The sequence below is a fragment of the Hevea brasiliensis genome, chromosome 1, assembly GCF_030052815.1.
Source record: "Hevea brasiliensis isolate MT/VB/25A 57/8 chromosome 1, ASM3005281v1, whole genome shotgun sequence".
NCBI lineage: Eukaryota > Viridiplantae > Streptophyta > Magnoliopsida > Malpighiales > Euphorbiaceae > Hevea > Hevea brasiliensis.
Genome location: NC_079493.1, coordinates 112218642 through 112237565, shown reverse-complemented (window position 1 = coordinate 112237565; position 18924 = coordinate 112218642). Strand labels below are relative to the sequence as shown.

The 18924-nt window shown below is 34.1% G+C and overlaps 1 protein-coding gene across 2 annotated transcripts in view; it reads left to right on the top strand.

The window, feature by feature from the left end:
* LOC110632155 (histone-lysine N-methyltransferase, H3 lysine-9 specific SUVH4) overlaps window positions 1–16611 on the top strand; it is a 31015-nt gene extending 14404 nt beyond the window's left edge. For both annotated transcript variants that reach the window (XM_021780273.2, XM_058147522.1), the window contains 8 exons: window positions 5708–5806; window positions 7585–7634; window positions 7728–7816; window positions 9970–10129; window positions 10248–10353; window positions 10459–10641; window positions 14578–14814; window positions 16349–16611. In XM_021780273.2, coding sequence (XP_021635965.1) covers window positions 5708–5806; window positions 7585–7634; window positions 7728–7816; window positions 9970–10129; window positions 10248–10353; window positions 10459–10641; window positions 14578–14814; window positions 16349–16462 — 1038 coding nt within the window. In that variant the 3' untranslated portion in view covers window positions 16463–16611. The remainder of the gene's footprint in view (window positions 1–5707; window positions 5807–7584; window positions 7635–7727; window positions 7817–9969; window positions 10130–10247; window positions 10354–10458; window positions 10642–14577; window positions 14815–16348) is intronic.
* The last annotated feature ends 2313 nt before the right edge of the window (window positions 16612–18924 follow it).

Sequence of the window (18924 nt, the reverse complement as noted above, 5' to 3'; positions counted from 1 at the left end):
TGCCCTTTGGATTAACGAACGCTCCAGCAACCTTTCAGGCTACCATGAATGACTTATTCCGCTCCTACTTGCGCAAGTTTATTTTGGTTTTCTTTGATGACATCTTAGTCTATAGCTCAAGTTGGGAGGAACACCTGCGCCATTTGCAAATGGTATTTCAGCTGTTGTCCACAAACCAGTTTCGGGTCAATAAGAAGAAAAGTTCTTTTGGGAAAACAATGGTTGAATATTTGGGGCATATAGTTTCAGCACAAGGTGTCGCAATGGATCCTGCAAAAGTAACTAGTGTGCTAAATTGGCCACAACCGCAAACATTGAAGGCAGTACGGGGATTTCTAGGGTTAACTGGCTATTATAGACGGTTCATGAAGAATTATGGCTTGATCGCACAACCTCTTACTCAATTACTTAAGAAAGAATCTCAGGGGAAATTACAATGGACACCTCAAGCTCAGGAATCTTTTCTTTCTTTGAAAAATGCTCTTGTTTCTTCTCCGGTTTTGGCTACTCCGGATTTTTCTAAAACATTTGTTTTAGAATGCGATGCCTCGGGAAAAGGTTTAGGTGCTGTTTTGACTCAAGATCGAAGGCCTATTGCTTTTTTTAGCAAAGCCTTATCTGCTCAAAACCTCTCTAAATCAACATATGAAAGGGAAATGATGGCTTTAGCCTTGGCAGTACACCATTGGCGCCCTTATCTTTTGGGCAGAAAATTTTTAGTCCACACAGACCAATGTAGCCTACGGCATCTAGTGGAACAAAGAATTGCATACTCGCACAACAGTTTTGGGGTGCAAAGTTGATGGGTTATGATTTTAAAATTGCTTATAAACTGGAAAAACAAATGCAGAATGGATTCTCTTTCTAGGCGGGATGGGGAACTAGAATTGCAGGTTATTTCTCTTCCACAGTGGATAGATTGGTCTCAGCTTGCGAAGGAAATTGCTCTTGATCCTCAACTTAAAAACATTATGCAAGACCTTCAAACTCATCCTCATTCTCACAAACATTACTCTTTAATTCAGAATCATCTCTTCTACAAGGGACGTATTGTCTTACCTGCATCCTCCGAATGGATACCTAAGTTTCTGACTGAGTTTCATTGTACTCCAACTGGAGGGCATTCTGGAGCATTCAGAACTTACAAAAGACTTGCTTCAAACTTTTATTGGCCAGGCATGATGAAACGAATTCAACGATTTGTGGCAGAATGTTTGATATGTCAGAAACATAAATATGAAGCTTCATCTCCGGCAGGGTTGTTACAACCTCTGCCAATTCCTAATCGAGTATGGGAAGACATCTCCTTAGATTTCATTACTGGTTTACCTCGCTCATTCGGAATGGATGCAATTCTAGTGGTGGTAGATCGTTTTTCTAAATATGGCCATTTTATTGGGTTAAAGCATCCTTATACTGCTCGTACCGTGGCTGACATGTTTGCTAAAGAAATAGTAAAACTACACGGCCTGCCTCGGTCAATAGTAAGTGATCGCGACCCCATCTTTCTTAGCCTTTTCTGGTCTGAACTTTTCCGTCTTCAGGGCACTCAGTTAAGGATGAGTACTGCTTATCACCCTGAAACAGATGGCCAAACAGAGGTGTTGAATAGGGGGCTTCATACATACCTTCGTTGTTTCATTTCTGAACAGCCAAAACACTGGAGTAAATGGCTATCATGGGCTGAATACTGGTATAATACTAGTTATCATTCAGCAGCAGGAATGACTCCATTCGAAATAGTCTACGGGAGACCTCCTCCCACTCTCACTCAATTTTTACCTGGTGAAACTAAAGCTGACGCAGTAGCTCAAGACTTGTCCACCCGAGATGAATTGCTCCGCCAACTGTCTTATAATCTCAATAGAGCTCAACAACGCATGGTTAGGGCTGCTAATAAGCATCGAAGAGAAGTGGAGTATAAGGTTGGGGATGTTATTTTCCTTAAGATTCGCCCTCATCGACAGTCTACTCTTTCTAAGATCATTCATCCAAAATTAGCAGCCCGCTATCTTGGCCCATTTCCAATTATTCAGAAAATTGGTGCAGTTGCTTACAAGTTGCAATTACCAGAGTCATCAAAAATACATCCCATCTTCCACGTTTCTCAATTAAAAAGGGTTATTGGACAGCACCCAGTGGCTACTAATTTACCTAAAGACATGGAAGTTGATGATGAGTTAGTAGAGCCTGAGACTTTATTGCAGAAAAGATTGGAAGTAGTTAATGGGGTTCAAGTGCTACAGGTCTTAGTCAAATGGAAGGGCAAACCCCTAGAGGATGCTACCTGGATGTCATATGTTGATTTTGTGAATCAATTTCCAGCTGCCAACCTTGAGGACAAGGTTGTTCTCCAAGGGCGAAGTACTGATAGAAGCAGCCCATTAGTGAATCATGAAGACTTGGGCCAAGATCAAGCATCAAAGCCCTTAAGGGTATATTATAGAAAGAAGCTGGGAAAGAAGAATGAGCTGGCAGGAATAGAAGATTCTGGCAATGAGCTGAGTCATTGGGAAGTTAAGCAGTTAGAGGAAATTGCGGATGAAGAATCGCATGGCAATTAGTACTGTTGAAGCATTTACTTTGTATATAAATAATGAAAAATTGCAGAGGGGAGAGCAGGGATTTATGTATTTAGCAATTTGCTAAGAGCTAGCTTGAAGCTGGTTGGGGAGAGTGTCTCCTGGGTTGTTGGGTTTATGTATTTAGCATTTTTGCTAAGGGCTAGCTTGAAGCTGGTTGGGGAGAGTGTCTCCTGGTTTGTTTATTTTAAAGAAACAGAGTAACTCTAATTGCTGAATGAGCTTTCTCTACTTAATAAAAAAACAAGCTAAGTTCCATTTCTATTCTGATTATTTACAATTTTGTTCTTCACTCTATCAGATGGCCCAATCTACAATGAGCTTTAAGAGGTGTTAAGGTACTAGAGCAAACAAACGACCGCGGTACATGATTTTCCAGAATATAGAGACCACCTGACTCATGTCCTCTATCAATAATCTGTTTCGTCATAAGATCTTGAAACAAACACTAGTCAGGAAAAAAAGAAACAGAACAATTTAAGGTACGAGTAAGTTTAATAACAAAAAATAGATTAAAAGAGAATTTTGGAAGACACAAAATAGATGACTAAGAAATTGACAAAGTCGGGTTCGCAGTTCCAGAACCCATGACACAAGAAGTAGAACCATCAGCTAAAGTAATAGTAGAGGGAGTGAGATTAGACTGAAAAACAGATAGAAGACTAGAATTACCTGTCATGTGATATGTCGCACTACAATCAATAACTTATTTGGATGAGGAAGATACAAGGCATGTAGTATATTTATTTGATTCAGCGATTGCAGTGACAGGGGAACTGGTAGGCTTTAGAGATGACTGATACTAGAAAAACTGTGCAAAATCCTTTGCAGATACCAAAATAGTTTTCTCAGAGGAAGATACTGTTGAATTCTCTGCTGTCATATTTACCATCTGTAATCGCTGATTTTTCCTCTGAAGTTGCGAACAATTATATTTTGAATGGCCAGGCTCACGGCAATAATAACAAATGACTCATCTTGAGTCCTGATTAGAACTAGCCTCTCCATTATGCTGATTACTTCTGTTGCCTGTAATTCCTCCTCTACTTCCTCTTTTATTACACTGTTGTCCCTTTGGATTATGGCTAATAAGAGCACTACTGGTAGGCTGTGAAGATTGGGTACTCTTTGTACGAAGGATTCGTGTGAACGTTTCATGCAAAGAGAAAATCTCATATCTGAAGATAATCTGAGATTTAGCAGTCTCATATTCTGAAGGAAGGGTTGCAAAAAAACTCATAATAGCCAGTTATTCCCGTTGGGCCTGTTGAACTTTCACATCAGAACTAAAAGGCAACAATACATTAAGTTCCTCATATACCCGTTTAAAATTCATAAAATAAGCCGTGAGAGACTTATTCTCTTTCTCAGCACGGTAGAATGCCTTACAAACATCATAAATACAGGAGATATTCTCTTTACCAGAATACAGAAAATCTAAGTAATCCATCAATTCCTTAACAAATTCATAGTAATTAATTAAACTAATTACCTCATTGTGAATCGAGTACCGAAACTGCAAAAACAACCAAGTATTCTCCCTTAGCCAAGTTTGTCGTGTATCATCAGTAGGTGGATCTTTAGTAAGGTGATCATCTTTATCATTGCTACGCAAATAGATCCTAACAGTCTTACTCCACTCCAGGTAATTCGAACCATTAAGTTTGTGTTCCGTGATCTTAGTCATCACCGGAATCACATCAGAAATAACATTCTTATTGTTTGTCATTTGTTGAGACAAAGAAAACTAACCAAAACGCTAATGCAAAGTGTTTATAGCAGCAAAATAACCCAAAATCACAAATCAAGCAAATACCGAAATAGGATCTAAGACCCAAATCTCAAAAGTCCTTTAATGGTGTACTGGATCAGGTAATAGTACATAGTGGTGGAATGAGGGGGTTGAGGCGACGCCGGCGATGTTGATCAGAGTCAAAACGGCCGGTCGGCGGCCATGGTCTCTCCTAAGCTGGGTGGTGATAACAAATAGTCACCCTAGATAGATGACCTGTTCTGATACCATGTAGAAAGAGATGATTCTCCTTAATTTCAATTAATCTGTACATCTGTATATATATACAATTAATTCCTATAATTGTGTTCTACTAATTAGGAAGAAATTCTAAATAAGAAATCTTAAATAGGAATACAGAATACAGAATATACAGAGAAATAATATAGTGATTGACTTTCCATAACATAAACTATCTCCCACAAATGTGAGGGTTGCAAATTTGTCTAGATTTCATACTATTGAACTTCAATTTTTTGTATGGTCGGCCATTCTCTATTAAAATTGTGTAGATGCCTAATGAACTGCTAGATAATTGCCAATGAACTTAAATGAAAATTGTGCATGTGCGGCTTCGTTAAACTTGTGACTTTTAAACTGCTATCTTATCTCTGAAATATGAATTTGTTATTGAAGAGACTTGAGAAAAGCTAGATTTACTCAGAACAATTACATTGGATTGTTCTTTTTTGTGAGGGTTCTTTTCTTAAATTTTCGTGGCATGGCTTTGTGTTTCCATTGTTCTATTTTTATATTTGTGTTACCATCTTAACTCTTGGGAGATAATACTTGCTCATAAAAATTGAATACAGCTGAATGGTTCAGTTGATTTGTTACCATATTAGTTCTTTGATTTTATGTTGCACGAAACAGTTTTTTGGATTAGATTTTCAAAGGCCATGACAAAGTTTAATGAGCAGAGTGGTGGTTTTGGTAAAATAGTTGTTTAAAATGTTTCTACCTAGACTCCTTAAGCCTTGCAGTTGAACTTGGACTACTTCTCAATAGCTAGAATTTTCTTATGGTGGTATTGCTCTTATTTATTCAACTTGGCAAGTTGGCATATATGTTTCTGCTTTGGGGGTGAATTGGTTGAATGGGCAATCAGGATTGCAAATCACCTGAACTTAATTTATATGTTGCTTTCTCTTTATTTGTAATCACCATATTAAGGTTGATAGTGGATCTTCTGAAGGCAGATAAAGTGCTTTTTCATTTTAATACAAATTCTTCTTATTCTTTTCTATGCTAGCTCTCTTTTTGTTGCATTTTATATACATTCTTTTTAAAGCAGCCAGGAAGTCTATCATTCCACTAACAGTGCTGTTCACAGGTTGTTCAATATTGGGCAGAAAAAGGCATATCTGGTTTTACTGTGTTTAAGTATCGGCTGAGGCGACTGGAAGGACAGCCGACATTGACCACTAACCAGGTTATATGTTTCCTTATAAATTGAATAACTGAATCTCAGCTACCATCTCTTTGTTTTTCTTGTCTTACGTACAGTGAAAAAAATGGGAGAACCATAGTTGTTTAAAGTGAATGGTGCCCTTAAGGTGCCAAGAATTTTTATTTCTCAAGGCATTGGTCATCATGCTTGTGTGCTCAATGTATGCAACCAGGGTATAAATTGCATCATCATCACATTATGATATTCATTAAATTGGTTGGTCTTCTAAAATTAAATTGGTATCATGGTATGCTTTGTTTCTTGTTAGTAGTTTGGGTATATATTCTTCATAGTTAAGTCAAGGATAAATCATTTATAACTTACATATCTAATTTGCCAATTTTTTTCTTTGATTCTATGGTTTTGTTTGTTTCACAGAAAATATTTTTCAGAAAACATTTTTCACATTTTTTGACATTTGGGGCGTTGATGAAAATTAGTTAACGAAAAATATTTTCCTGTTCAAATGGAAAATTAAGCTGTTCCTGAGAAACATGCTTTCATCGTTCAAAATAGAAAGTCATTAAACTCTGGTAAATTTGTAAAAGGTAAGAAATAAAGAAATGTGTAGACATATATTCATTAGTTTATTAACCAGTGTTATCAGACTCAGCCTGGGTCTTCATTTGAACCAAACTAGTGACCTAAAAAAAAAAAAACCAAATGACCCGATTAGTTGAACTAATGACCCATTTACTCGGTACATAGTTTTTAAATTGAAAATGTGAAAAAATTTTCAATATAAATTTGGAATTTTAAGTATTAAAATTAATAACTAGTTCTCAATTCAATTAAAATAAGACATTATTTAGCTATAATCATTTTATTTAGAGTAACATGATAAATTTTATAAATTAAAATGTTTATTTATTTTTATTTTTAGATATATAGTTAATATTTGATAAATATTAAGAAAATAACTACTCATGTATATAAAATATTATTGAAAATAAAAATTTTTTAATAATAATAATAGCCAACTTAATAAATGTTGCTCATTTAATATAAATTTTAACCCAAAGTTCCACTATTTAATTTTAATAGTTACGCATTTGTAGTAATATTTTTATAGAAAATTTAAAAATATTGAATATTGTTACGACATCATACAAATATAAAATATAAAAATTTGTTAATTAAATTTATTTATTTATATTAATATGTATAATGCATACCCCAACTTTTGGGATTGAAGTTTAGTTGTTGAATATTCATAGGTGTAAAATTTAATTAATATATATTTTATTAAATTTTTAATGATCTATTGGTTGAACCAATTACCCATTAACCCCATCTCTCAGGTGGGTCAAGCTCTTGGCCGGGCCTGATAACTATGCTAATCCTACTAACTACCATTAGTCTTCCTTGACTGTCCCCAACCATTGACCTTGATGGCCATTTTTAGCAACAACCACAGTTCATTATTTTTTATGTAATTTTTGTCATAATTTGTGATGAATAGAAAAATAAAAAGTTATTTTAGGTTCAAACATTTCCAAAAAAATGTATTTTGAGAGAAATTTGCTTTTTTTCCCTCCAAAGTACTTTATAACAATAACTAAGCCTTAATTTCAAATTACTTAAAATACCATAAAATATTTTCTGATGGAATTTTGTATTGTAACCAAATAACAGAGAACAATTCATTTCTTAGAAAATACTTTTTTGCAGCTAAGTTGTTTTCCGGGAAACAAATGAAGCCTAATATTTTGTTCTGTAGTTTTGAGTGTTATCTTACATTTGTTTACTTTTTTTCACAGGTCCAATTTGTTTATGGGCGTGTTCCCCAATCAATTTCTGAAATTAGAGGGTAAAAACAATGTACTGTATTATTGAATGGTTGCTTCTTGCTTTGCGTTCTTATCTAAAAGTGTAAATAGTTTTTGCTGTTTGATTGGTTAAGGTTGGTATGTGAGGACATTAGTGGGGGTGAAGAGTATGTCCCTATTCCAGCTACAAATTTGGTTGATGATCCTCCTGTTCCACCAACAGGCATGTTAAGCTTTAAAATTTTATTACTTGCTGATAGCTATTATTTGCTAAATATGCGATATGCCTTATTGAGAGGTGTTTCAGTGTTTGCTTGCCTTATATAATTAAGTGTTGGTTTTTTGTTTTTTTTCTTGGATTCTGAATGGATCATGGCACAAAAACAATATGGTAAATTTATGGTTCTTGGTTTGTTATTAGATGCTTTACTCTTGCCTCTATCAAACTAATGCAAAACATATGAATTATATTAAGGTTGGGTCGGGATTTACTTTTTTTGGTGCCTCATAATGTTAGTACAAGGTTGTTAACATTTAAAAATGTTCCAATTTACAATGTTGGGGATATGTTTGTGGTGAATAACCATGAGAGATGGTGGTAGTTAAATATTCGATGGACCTTTATTTTTGTGGCTTTGCAAGGACAAACCTCAGAGCAAATTGATAAATGGGTTCTGAATAGGGGTGGTCATGGTTCGGTTTCGAACTGAAACTGAACTGGAACTGGTTCGGTCAAAACCAGACTGAAATCGGTCAAAATTGGAAACGGCTTTGAATCGGACCAAAACTGCCATTCTACGGTTTGGTTCAGGTTCATATTTTTTAGAAACTGTGAACCGGCAATTCCGAATTGGATTGAACCGACGGTACTGAACTGGACCAAACCGGTGATTTAAATACAAAAGAATTCAATAAATTCCTCACTCCAAATTTATTTATATATATATATATATTATTAATTCTCTACACAATTATTCTCTACACTCTCTTTAATTCTTAATACTCTTTTAATTTCTCTCAAATTTTCTAAATAATTATTTTCTACATTCCTTTTAATTCTCAGTGCTCTCACAATTCCTCTACTTTATTATTTTATATGCTCACTTAAATTTTTAATACTATTTTAATTACTCTTATTATTTTATATCTTCAATAAAATTTTCAATACCCTCTATTTTAATTTTTTTTCTTTTATACTCTTTTAATTATCAATTATTATATAATTTTAAAAAAAAAGGCAAGTAATACTCAACTTAACTCAACTAAATTTTTATCCCAAAAATTTATTGAGGTCGGCTATATGGATTCTCTCTTCCCTCTAAATGATTTTGGGCTAAATCTAGGATATGTTGTACTATTCTCCTCCAAGTCAGTTTAAGTTTCCTCTTCTTTTTTTTTTCTATCCTCTAACTCAATGTGCTCTACTTGTCTAACTGGAGTTTTCCTCTAAATCCTAAAGGGATACATAGGCAAAATTAAGTTTATGCACATTTTTCTAATTTTTTTAAAAAAATTAATTTCATCTCTAGTTTTTTAATAAGTTCAAGTCTTTGCTTATTAACTTTTTCTTAAAATAAGTTATTTTTATTCTTTTATTTTAATTGAAAGATTTCTAAGAAAAATTAAAATATTTTTACAAATATAACTTAAATTCTAAATCAATAAAATTTTTCTCTAATTTTTTCCTTTAAGTCGCTCTTAAATCGCCCCCTAAACCGCTTCCAAACCGTCCTCCAAACCGTCTTGAATCATTATTTTTCGAATCGTCCTTTAAACCGTTTTAAATCGGGGCTCGAACCCGAACCGGCAGTTCAGGAACCGTCTTTCAAACTGTCCCATGACGGTTTGGTTCAGGTTCATGATTTCATTGAACCTGAATCGGCGGTTCAAGAATCGTAACCGATGATTTCTGAACCGTGGTCACCCGTAGTTCTGACTATTGTTTATGTGCTTTGGCTACTTAAATTCAATTCACTCGAAATTAAATGAAAATTTTCCTGTCCAATTTCAGCATTTGTTCTGTAATTTTCGTGGATGTGTCCTAGGCTTCCAACAAAGAGGTTGTAGGTTTGCAGGCTGAGATGAACCAATTTGTTCCAAGTAGTGTAGAAGGTCAAGATTGTACCTTTCCCTGCTGAGGATTTTGCTAGGACCATATTGGATAATGGCAATTTTTTAAAAAAATTTCTGTCTTGCTCATATTCATTATGCTTCCTTCACTTGTTGAACTAATGGCCCGCTTTCTTTTTTCACTTCGATTTGCTTTCTTGATTGTTTTTTTCTGCATATGTATGTTGCTCAATTTCATGCTATGCCACCATATCTCTAAACTGTCAAAATAAGTCTGTTTTGGTGTTGAAATCTTGAATAATCCAGGTTTCACATACAGCAAGGCTATACAAGTTGCGAAGAACATTAAGATCCCAACCAATGCTTCTGGCTGCAACTGCGATGGAGCTTGTGTGGATCCTCAGACATGTGCTTGTGCAAAGCTTAATGGCTGTGATTTTCCCTATGTGCATCGGGATGGTGGCAGGTGTGTGTAATTCAATAATCATTTAGGGAGAACTTGTATTTCGAAATTTCATAAGCACAAATAATTGGCCTAAATTTTATTTGTTTACTTTTACCTTATTTCTTCTGCTTACTTGCAGGCTTATTGAAGCCAAGGATATTGTTTTTGAGTGTGGTCCAAATTGTGGCTGTGGACCTCATTGTGTCAATCGGACATCTCAAAGAGGATTGAAGTATCGTTTTGAGGTTTGCTAATTGTCTCAATCTGCCTGAATGCCTACTAACATCTTCAATGATGTCAAAATTTGCAAGTGATTTTCAGTTCAAATATTCTACTGGTTAACTTTACAGGTTTTTCGTACCCCAAAAAAAGGTTGGGCTGTTCGATCGTGGGATTTCATACCTTCTGGGGCACCAGTCTGCGAGTATGTGGGAGTACTAATGAAAACAGAAGACTTGGATAGTGTCTCTGAGAATAATTATATTTTTGACATAGACTGCTTGCAGACAATGAGGGGGATTGGTGGAAGAGAGGTACCCTAATTTTTGATGTGATTTAGGATAAATTACTAAAATCCCCCAGCAATTTATAGTTATATACACTTGGGTACATTTTCTTAGTGTAAATTGTATGATCCACAACTTTCTAGATTTGCTACACTTTATCCTTCATTAAGCATCACCTTAAAAATTAAACAGCCTTGTGATCCTTCAACTTTTAAATGATAAACTCTAGTCCAACTTTTAGATTTTTAGGGATTAAATAGTTGTTCTGGTAAAAACTTCAGGACTAGAAGGGTTTTTAATTTATAAGGGCTTAATTTTGCTCATGGTCACTCAACTCATTGATTTCAGAATGGTTGCTAAACTTAGATTTGTATTACTGATAACGTCGCATTTGCCATTTTTTTGTTGGTGATTTGGTTAATTTGTTAATGTGTTGACTAAGAAATAGCTTATTTTTAATTCTAGAACCATATTAGAAGAATTTTACACAATTATCATGCAAAAAAATTGGGTGAAATTCTATTGAAATCTAGCAACACTAAACTTATTTAAAAAAAAATCAAGTATTTTTGCTTATACAAACTGAATTTTAATGACGTTGCTTAAATAAATGATAGATTCAATAAGTATGTGCCAATTTCAGCCAATATGAGATTTTTTAATGGCAGGACTAAGCTGTAATGAATTTAAAATGCTATCTTCAGATCTTCACACAGTTTGGTTTTGAAAAATGACTTTTCATTTGTAATACTGTGCCAAATATAACAGGTTTTGTAATTGGCCTTGTAATTTTTTTTATTATGAATTTTGTTTATTTCATTTTAATGTTGATTTAAATTAATTTCCAATTCTAAGTTTTAGCAAAAAATTGCCCATGAACACACACACACACAGATTACAAAATAGAGAGAGAGAGAGAGAGAGAGAGAGAGAGAGAGAAGTGAACACAAGAAATTTCCATGGTTTGACAAGTTTGCCTACATCCGCATACAACCCCATACTTTTTCCACTACTGAAAGGAGAATATTATTGTTGGAATATCACTTGTGGGATCAAATCTCACATCTGTAGTATACAAGAAAATTAAATGGCATATAAGTATTGGCAAATCAAATCAAACCAAACCAAAAAGGTTTAGGCCATTTTGGTGATAGGGAGCCTAATGTAGCGTGTAGTCTGCTAGTTTGGTATTTGTATTCAACATGGTATCATAGCAGGTTAGGACTTAGTTTCAATTAAATTTCCCGGTGTGGCTGCTACATTTCGATTTTGGGTTTAAAGTGTTGTAGAAGACAGAGAATTTAGAGAATTTCTTTTTTATTTCGTCATACTAAAATGATTTACAAGAATTCAAATTTATATGCAAAGGTTATGACTAAATAGGAAACTAATAAATACAATAATTCCTAATTGTATACTAATTTACAGCTAATTTACACTAATTTAGGCATTTACACTAATTAAGGGATTCTAACACTCCCCCTCAAGTTGGTTCATGTATGTTGCACATGCCCAACTTGCAAATTAGGGTATGAAACCCCTTACAACTTAATCCCTTAGTGAACACATCAGCTAATTGATCTTTCGACCCTACGTAAGAGATACTTAAGGAACCATTGACAACTTTTTCCTTTATGAAATGTTTGTCAATCTCTATATGCTTGGTCCAATCATGCTGAAATAGATTGTGAACTATACTGATGGCAGCTTTGTTATCACAAAACAAGGACAAACCATTAGCTTCCAGCAATTTTAATTCCTCCATCAACTTTCGTAATCACAATAGTTCACAAATACCTTGAGCCATTGCTCTAAACTCAGTCTCTGCACTAGATTTAGCTGTCACATTTTGCTTCTTGCTTCTCCAAGTGACTAAATTACCACCAATAAAAGTATAGTAACTAGATATCGATCTCCTATCATCAAGAGATCCAACCTAATTTGCATGTGTAAAAGCCTTAATCTGAAGATGGTCATGCTTTAAGAAAAGAAGTCATTTCTTAGGTGCAGATTTTAAGTATTGCAAGATTCGGAAAACGGCCTTCAAATGAGGTTCACGAGGATCATGCATATACTGACTCACTAGACCCACTGCATATGCTACATCTAGTCAGGTATGCAAAAGATAAATCAGTTTTCCAGCCAACCAACCAACCTCTGATATCTCCTTATATCCACTGATTCCCCAACTTCAGCTTGCAATTTGTGATTTGTCTTAATGGGAGACTCTGCTGGTTTATAATCTAGCATTCCTGTTTACTCCAACAGTTCTAGTATGTACTTCCTTTGAGAAATAAAGATTCCTTTATCTGATCTGACAACCTCTATTTCAAGAAAGTACTTTAGCCTTCCCAAATCTTTGATTTTAAACTCCTATGCTAGTCGCTCCTTTAGATGAGTCATTTCTTCCCTATCATCACCAGTTACCATAATATCATCCACATAAACAATAAGCAGAGTGATCTTACCCTTGTAGTGTTTTATAAACAAGGTGTGATCATCATTGCTTTGATAGTATCCAAAGGAAACCATAGCCTTACTGAACCTGTCAAACCATGCCCTAGGTGACTGTTTTAAGCCATACAGTGCTTTCTTTAATCGACAAACTTTTCCTCTGGTCTTCTCATCCTCAAATCCTGGAGGAATTTTCATACACACTTCTTCTTCCAAATCAGCATATACAAAGGCATTTTTTACATCAAACTGTTGCAAATCCTACTCAAGATTTGCTGCACATGATAGTAAAATTATGATGTTATTCATTTTAGCAAAGGTTTCTTGGTAATCTACCCCATACGTCTGTGTGAAGCCTTTTGCTATCAGCCTAGCTTTATACCTTTCAATTGAACCATTTGCCTTATGTTTCACAGTGAACACCCACTTGCATCTAATTGGTTTTTTTCTCAGTGGAAGAGTAACAAGTTCTCATATCTCATTCTTTGCCAGAGCTTTCATCTCCTCCACCATGGCTGCCTTCCATTTTGGATCAAGACATGCTTTCTTTCAATCCTGTGGAATAGAAACAGAGACAATAGATAATAGAAAGGCTCTATAGGATGGAGACAAGGAATCATAGGAAATGAAGTTAGAGATGGGATATTTAGTACAGGTTCTCATACATTTTCTGAAAGCAATAGGGATATCAAGATCATTATCAGAAGAAGGAAAAGTAGACTGGGAATTAAAATTAGATTCTTTAGGAACCAAAGGAAACTCATTACATACCGCAGGATATTCAGGAATTGAATCCAGAAATTCCGATTGATCAGTAGTCTTCTGCTCGATGGCTATATCTGTCTTGTTTCGCTGAGTGTAGATTCTCAAATTTGATCTATTTAGTCTCCCTTGAGATTTAGGTAACTCCCCCTGAGTATCATTATTAGGTATAGACTTTAAATCCAGATTTTCCCTTTGAAGTTGAAAGTTGTGAGAAGACAAAGAAGAAGGGAAAGACACCTCTTCTTCCTCCCTATGCTTCCCCTGAAGAGTAAATTCATATACTGTTCGCTGGGGGCCTTTGTGAACAGTAAATTTTTCTCTTAAGAAATATGAGTCATGACTCAACTCCAAGTGGTTTGGTTGCTACTCTTTCTAATGCAACACAAATTTATCAGTGTGTCAAATCTTATATTTTAGTAATTCAATAGTTGATTAATTTTAATGTAAAGGCTGTGGAGAGAGGGCATGGATAGGCTATTAGAGTACCTATCAGAGGATGTGCTGGTGCATTTTGGTTGTTTTGCTTTGAAGTTGGCATAATCTTCCACAATTAACTGAGTCATTCAATGTGTAGTCTGTTGTGTAACTGGCACACAAACACTTGTAGATTTGTTATTTGGGATGACACGGTGTAAAGTGTAACCTCAATGGAGTTTTGGCATGGTATTGTAATTTTACACTTTATATTTTCTTTCATAGCCTCAATATTTTGAGTTTATTTTGTCCATTTTCTTTTGTCAACAGAGGCGACTTGGAGATGTATCTGTGCCAACAATTAGCAACACAGATAGACCTGAGGATCAAAAGTCAGAAAGTGTGCCAGAATTCTGTATTGATGCAGGTTCCTCGGGAAATATGGCCAGGTTCATTAATCATAGTTGTGAGCCTAATCTGTTTGTTCAGTGTGTTTTGAGCTCACACCATGATCTCAAACTTGCTCGGGTAATGCTATTTGCAGCGGACAACATACCCCCTTTGCAGGTTATTAAACGTCTCTCATTCTTTTGTGATATAGATATGTTCCACATTGAAGTTGTTGAACTTGTGCTCTTGATAGTTAGGTCCATTTTTTGCTGGATTGTAATTGAAAAGCATGCTATTCTGTTCCTAATGGTTCATCTTCTATTATTGTTTAGTAAAAGAAAATGCGATGAAATTGCCTTTACTTTTGTTCTTAAATTTTGTAATATTTATATCAGAAGTGCATAAGCAATTATTAGAAATTTGCTCTCGATTAAATGACATTCAATGTCTTTGCTAGAGCAGATAATTTGCTCTCTGTTTAATGACATTCAATGTCTTCGCTAGAGCAGATAATTTTCTACTTGTTTTTCTTGCCATAATTCTGATGAATACCCTCTATTTTGGGTTTCTGGGTTCAGAAAATCGTAATGGCTAATTTCTGTTTGAAAAGTCATTTTAATGTCTTCAGTATCACATTTGTTTTTCCTAGGTAATACAGTAACTTCCAAAACCTCTTAACTTGAAAAATATAACATTCATTGTGATTCTCTACTGCATCATTAGATGCTATTACAAGACCTCATAGTCTATTTTAAAATTTTGGTTTACTGTAATTCTTCATTTCATGATATTTTGATATTGATTTCTTTAATTTAATGTTATGTACCATTTATAACTAATGGCATTATGTTCATATGATGCTGTGCAAGCAAGACTCTTGTGCTTAGATTGTGTTTCTCATTTACATTTAAGGGCATCAACAATATATTGTTTGAACTGGCAAATGAATAATGCATTAGGTCTGAAAGGAGATGTGAATGTGGTCAGTGATGTCTAGTGCATAATGTAGGGCTACATTTGAGGGCTCATATCTTATGTTTAGTACTTTGTGATGTCCTGTCTGTTGGGTCTTGGGTGGGTATGTTTGAATGTAACTGTGCTATTTGTCATCTTGTTTGACAGTGATGTATGAACACCTGATCTGTAATTGACATTCTTGTGCTTGCGATAGTTCCAAGTGACAAAAACTATTCTGTATTGCGCTTTGCATTATGTTTCAAGGTTAAAGAGGCATCTTGGAGCATGTTTGTCTCACTTGATGTTATAGGAGAATTCTATCCTGGTTTAATGATGATTTTCTTGTACCTGTTCACTGCTGGGGTGTTTTGATTGGCTGTTGCACCTAAGTGTTATAGTTACAGTCTGCTCTTGGGTATTCTGACTGCAGTTTGCTGTTGCAATTTCCAGTTGCTATTGGGCTAGAAAGTGTTAAAGTAATAAGTGTTTTTGGTTAAATAGTTATTATAAGTTTTATTTAGTTAAAGTAGTCAAACTCATAATAGCTTCAAATTTGAGTCTGGCTTTTGGAATTTTTTTGATCCCCTAAAAAAGTGATAGCTAGTTTTGGCCTTTGTGAAATCCAAAATGAAAGTGCTAGACATTTGGGAGCTAAATACCAATCAAAAGGTGCTTGAGCAGCAGATCAAATACTCTCTAGTTTCCTTGATTCTATTTCAATTGGAGCTGACCATTTATTCTTTCTTTATTGTAGGAGCTTACTTACGACTATGGCTATGCCCTCGATAGTGTCACTGGCCCTGATGGGAAAATAAAACAGATGGCATGCTACTGTGGTGCAGCGGATTGTCGGAAGCGCTTGTTCTAGTTGGTCAGTATTAAGAAATGTTTGTCTGCTGCTGCTGCTTTTTCTAAACAAGTACTTGCATTACTGCAATAACAATCGGTCGATCAAGGTAGTACTGGGTGATATCTGTTGTATATCTGTTCTTTTAATGAGTATCTAGAAGCCCTGATTTTGGCCTTAATTTTTTTTTTTTTTCGGGGGGAGAGATGTGTTCATGTCCTTGATTAAATCATGAATGCCATGCCTTGAACTATACATGGGTACTGTAGCTCAGAGCAATGATGAGAGCGGGGAAAAAAGGAGGAATTTTTGTACAATATTTTTGTGGAACGATATAGAAAACATCATTGACAACTAAAAATTTTAATCAATTCTATGATTTAAATTTTCACTGATGGTCCCCAACTTGGAGATGATTGTTTTACTGTTGGTGTGTGTGGACATTTTTGCTTGTGATTCTGTTAATTGATAGTACAGAACCAAATTTCTTTAATTTGGCTTCTAGATTGCCGGTAGGGGTTAATGTAGTACAAAGCTTTAATTTTTCGTCCGTTAGTTTCAAATCATGATATTATTCCTGTATAAATTGAATTTCAGAATTTTCATTATAGAGTTCCTGTGAATTTTAAATAATGAGGTATTAAAATCAATTCGAGGTGCGTTAGGTATTTGCTTGATTTGGGCACAACCCAATAATCTGAGAAAAAAACTGTGTTGTTGAGTCTTCTGATTTTATTATGACATGTTAGACTTGAGACTATTATCATTACAAGAGTGAGCATTTGGTTTAAATCAAGTCGAATTGAATTAAATTAAATCATGAAAATTAAATTACATATTTTAGAAATTGAATTACATATTTTAGAAATTGAATTAAATCGAAATGGATGAAAAATCAAATTGAATTGAATCGCTCTATTTCAGTTTGATTTGGTTCAAATTGATTGATTTTTATTTTTATTATTTTTTAATTTTAGATATATAAATTATTTAATTTCATTGGTTAATGATTATTAGGTTTAAATCAAGATTAAAATCAGGCTTTGGTTTGAACTTAATAATCATTAATTAATGAAATTAAATAATTTATATATATATAATTATATATAATTTATAAAATTTTCATAAAAATAAGTTGATTCAAAAATCAATAAAATTATTCAGTTTGGTTCAATTTAATCGATTTTTTCTTTTTAAAATTGAATTGAATTGAAATAATTAAAATTTTTATAATATAAAATTAAATTAAATAATCTTAAAAATTAAATAGAATTACTAAATTAAAATAATTTAGTTAAATTTATTTAATTTGAATTAACTCTTAATCATTAAATTTAGAAGATGAATTTTTAGCGCAGGAGAAACTCCGGAATTTGAGTCTCATAACTAATCAATTACGGCGTCAAGATCGATATCATAAGGTTTCTCCTTTTCTCTGAATAGCTGGAGGACTTACTGTCAACCATAGTACTCAATCGAGAACATTTGTGGCAACTTAACATAAAATGCTCGAAGCAAATCACTATATTAAAGAACGAACTATAACATCTTGTTTTTCAATTTCGTCTCCTGGAAGTATCATTGTTGGGTCCGAATATTAGGGGAAAAAGAAGGGACCAACATGGAAACTAAAAAGAACACAGGGGATGGGAGAGATAAACCCGGTTGGGGTTCGTAATGACAACTAAATGCCTCCATATTTAGAGCTTCTGATGTATTTCGGAGGCAAAATGAACATTTTTTCGACACAAATGTGGTTTCAACTGGTTCACAACATTGGCATATAGAGAATTATTTTTTTTTGAAACCACATATAGAGGTTAAAACCCATAGAAAAGATATTAAATTGTGGTACTTAAATTATTGTCCCTCCAGAAGATGAGGAATATCTTTATTGGGTGATAAACCCATGCCCTTGAAGCCACTTGCGGCTTTCGTTAGTGGATTCAGGGGGTAAATTTGGACTCTCTTTGGCGGAGCAAGTGACGATGTGGCAGCGACAGAGCGAAGGAAAGAGATGGGTTTTTGTTACCAAAGCTGGCCCTAGCTATTACTGGAGTTTGGGGATAAGGTAGAGAAAAAGGGGTAGGAGTAGAGGGTAAAGCATGAATATAGAATAATTATTCTTTTTATAAGACTATATTTTAATCGCTTGACTAATGAGTAAATTGATTAAAAATAGACGAAATCATTTAATTGTTAATATAATTAAATTTTAAATACGTTTTCATGTATTTCTAAAAGGGAGAAATGAAAATGTTAATAATAACAAAATCTATCATAATAAAAAAGGTCAAATTACTGTTATTTTTAAAGAATTATTTTTATATATTTATATATTTATTTAAATTGACCCTTTATAAATTTAAGTATTGAATTTTTTTTAATAGAGAATATATTTTTATTAATAAAAAGCCAATCAACTTTAGATTTTTTTTTTAAATCCACTACTAAGATTGAGTGTATTTTGACGCATTACTTTT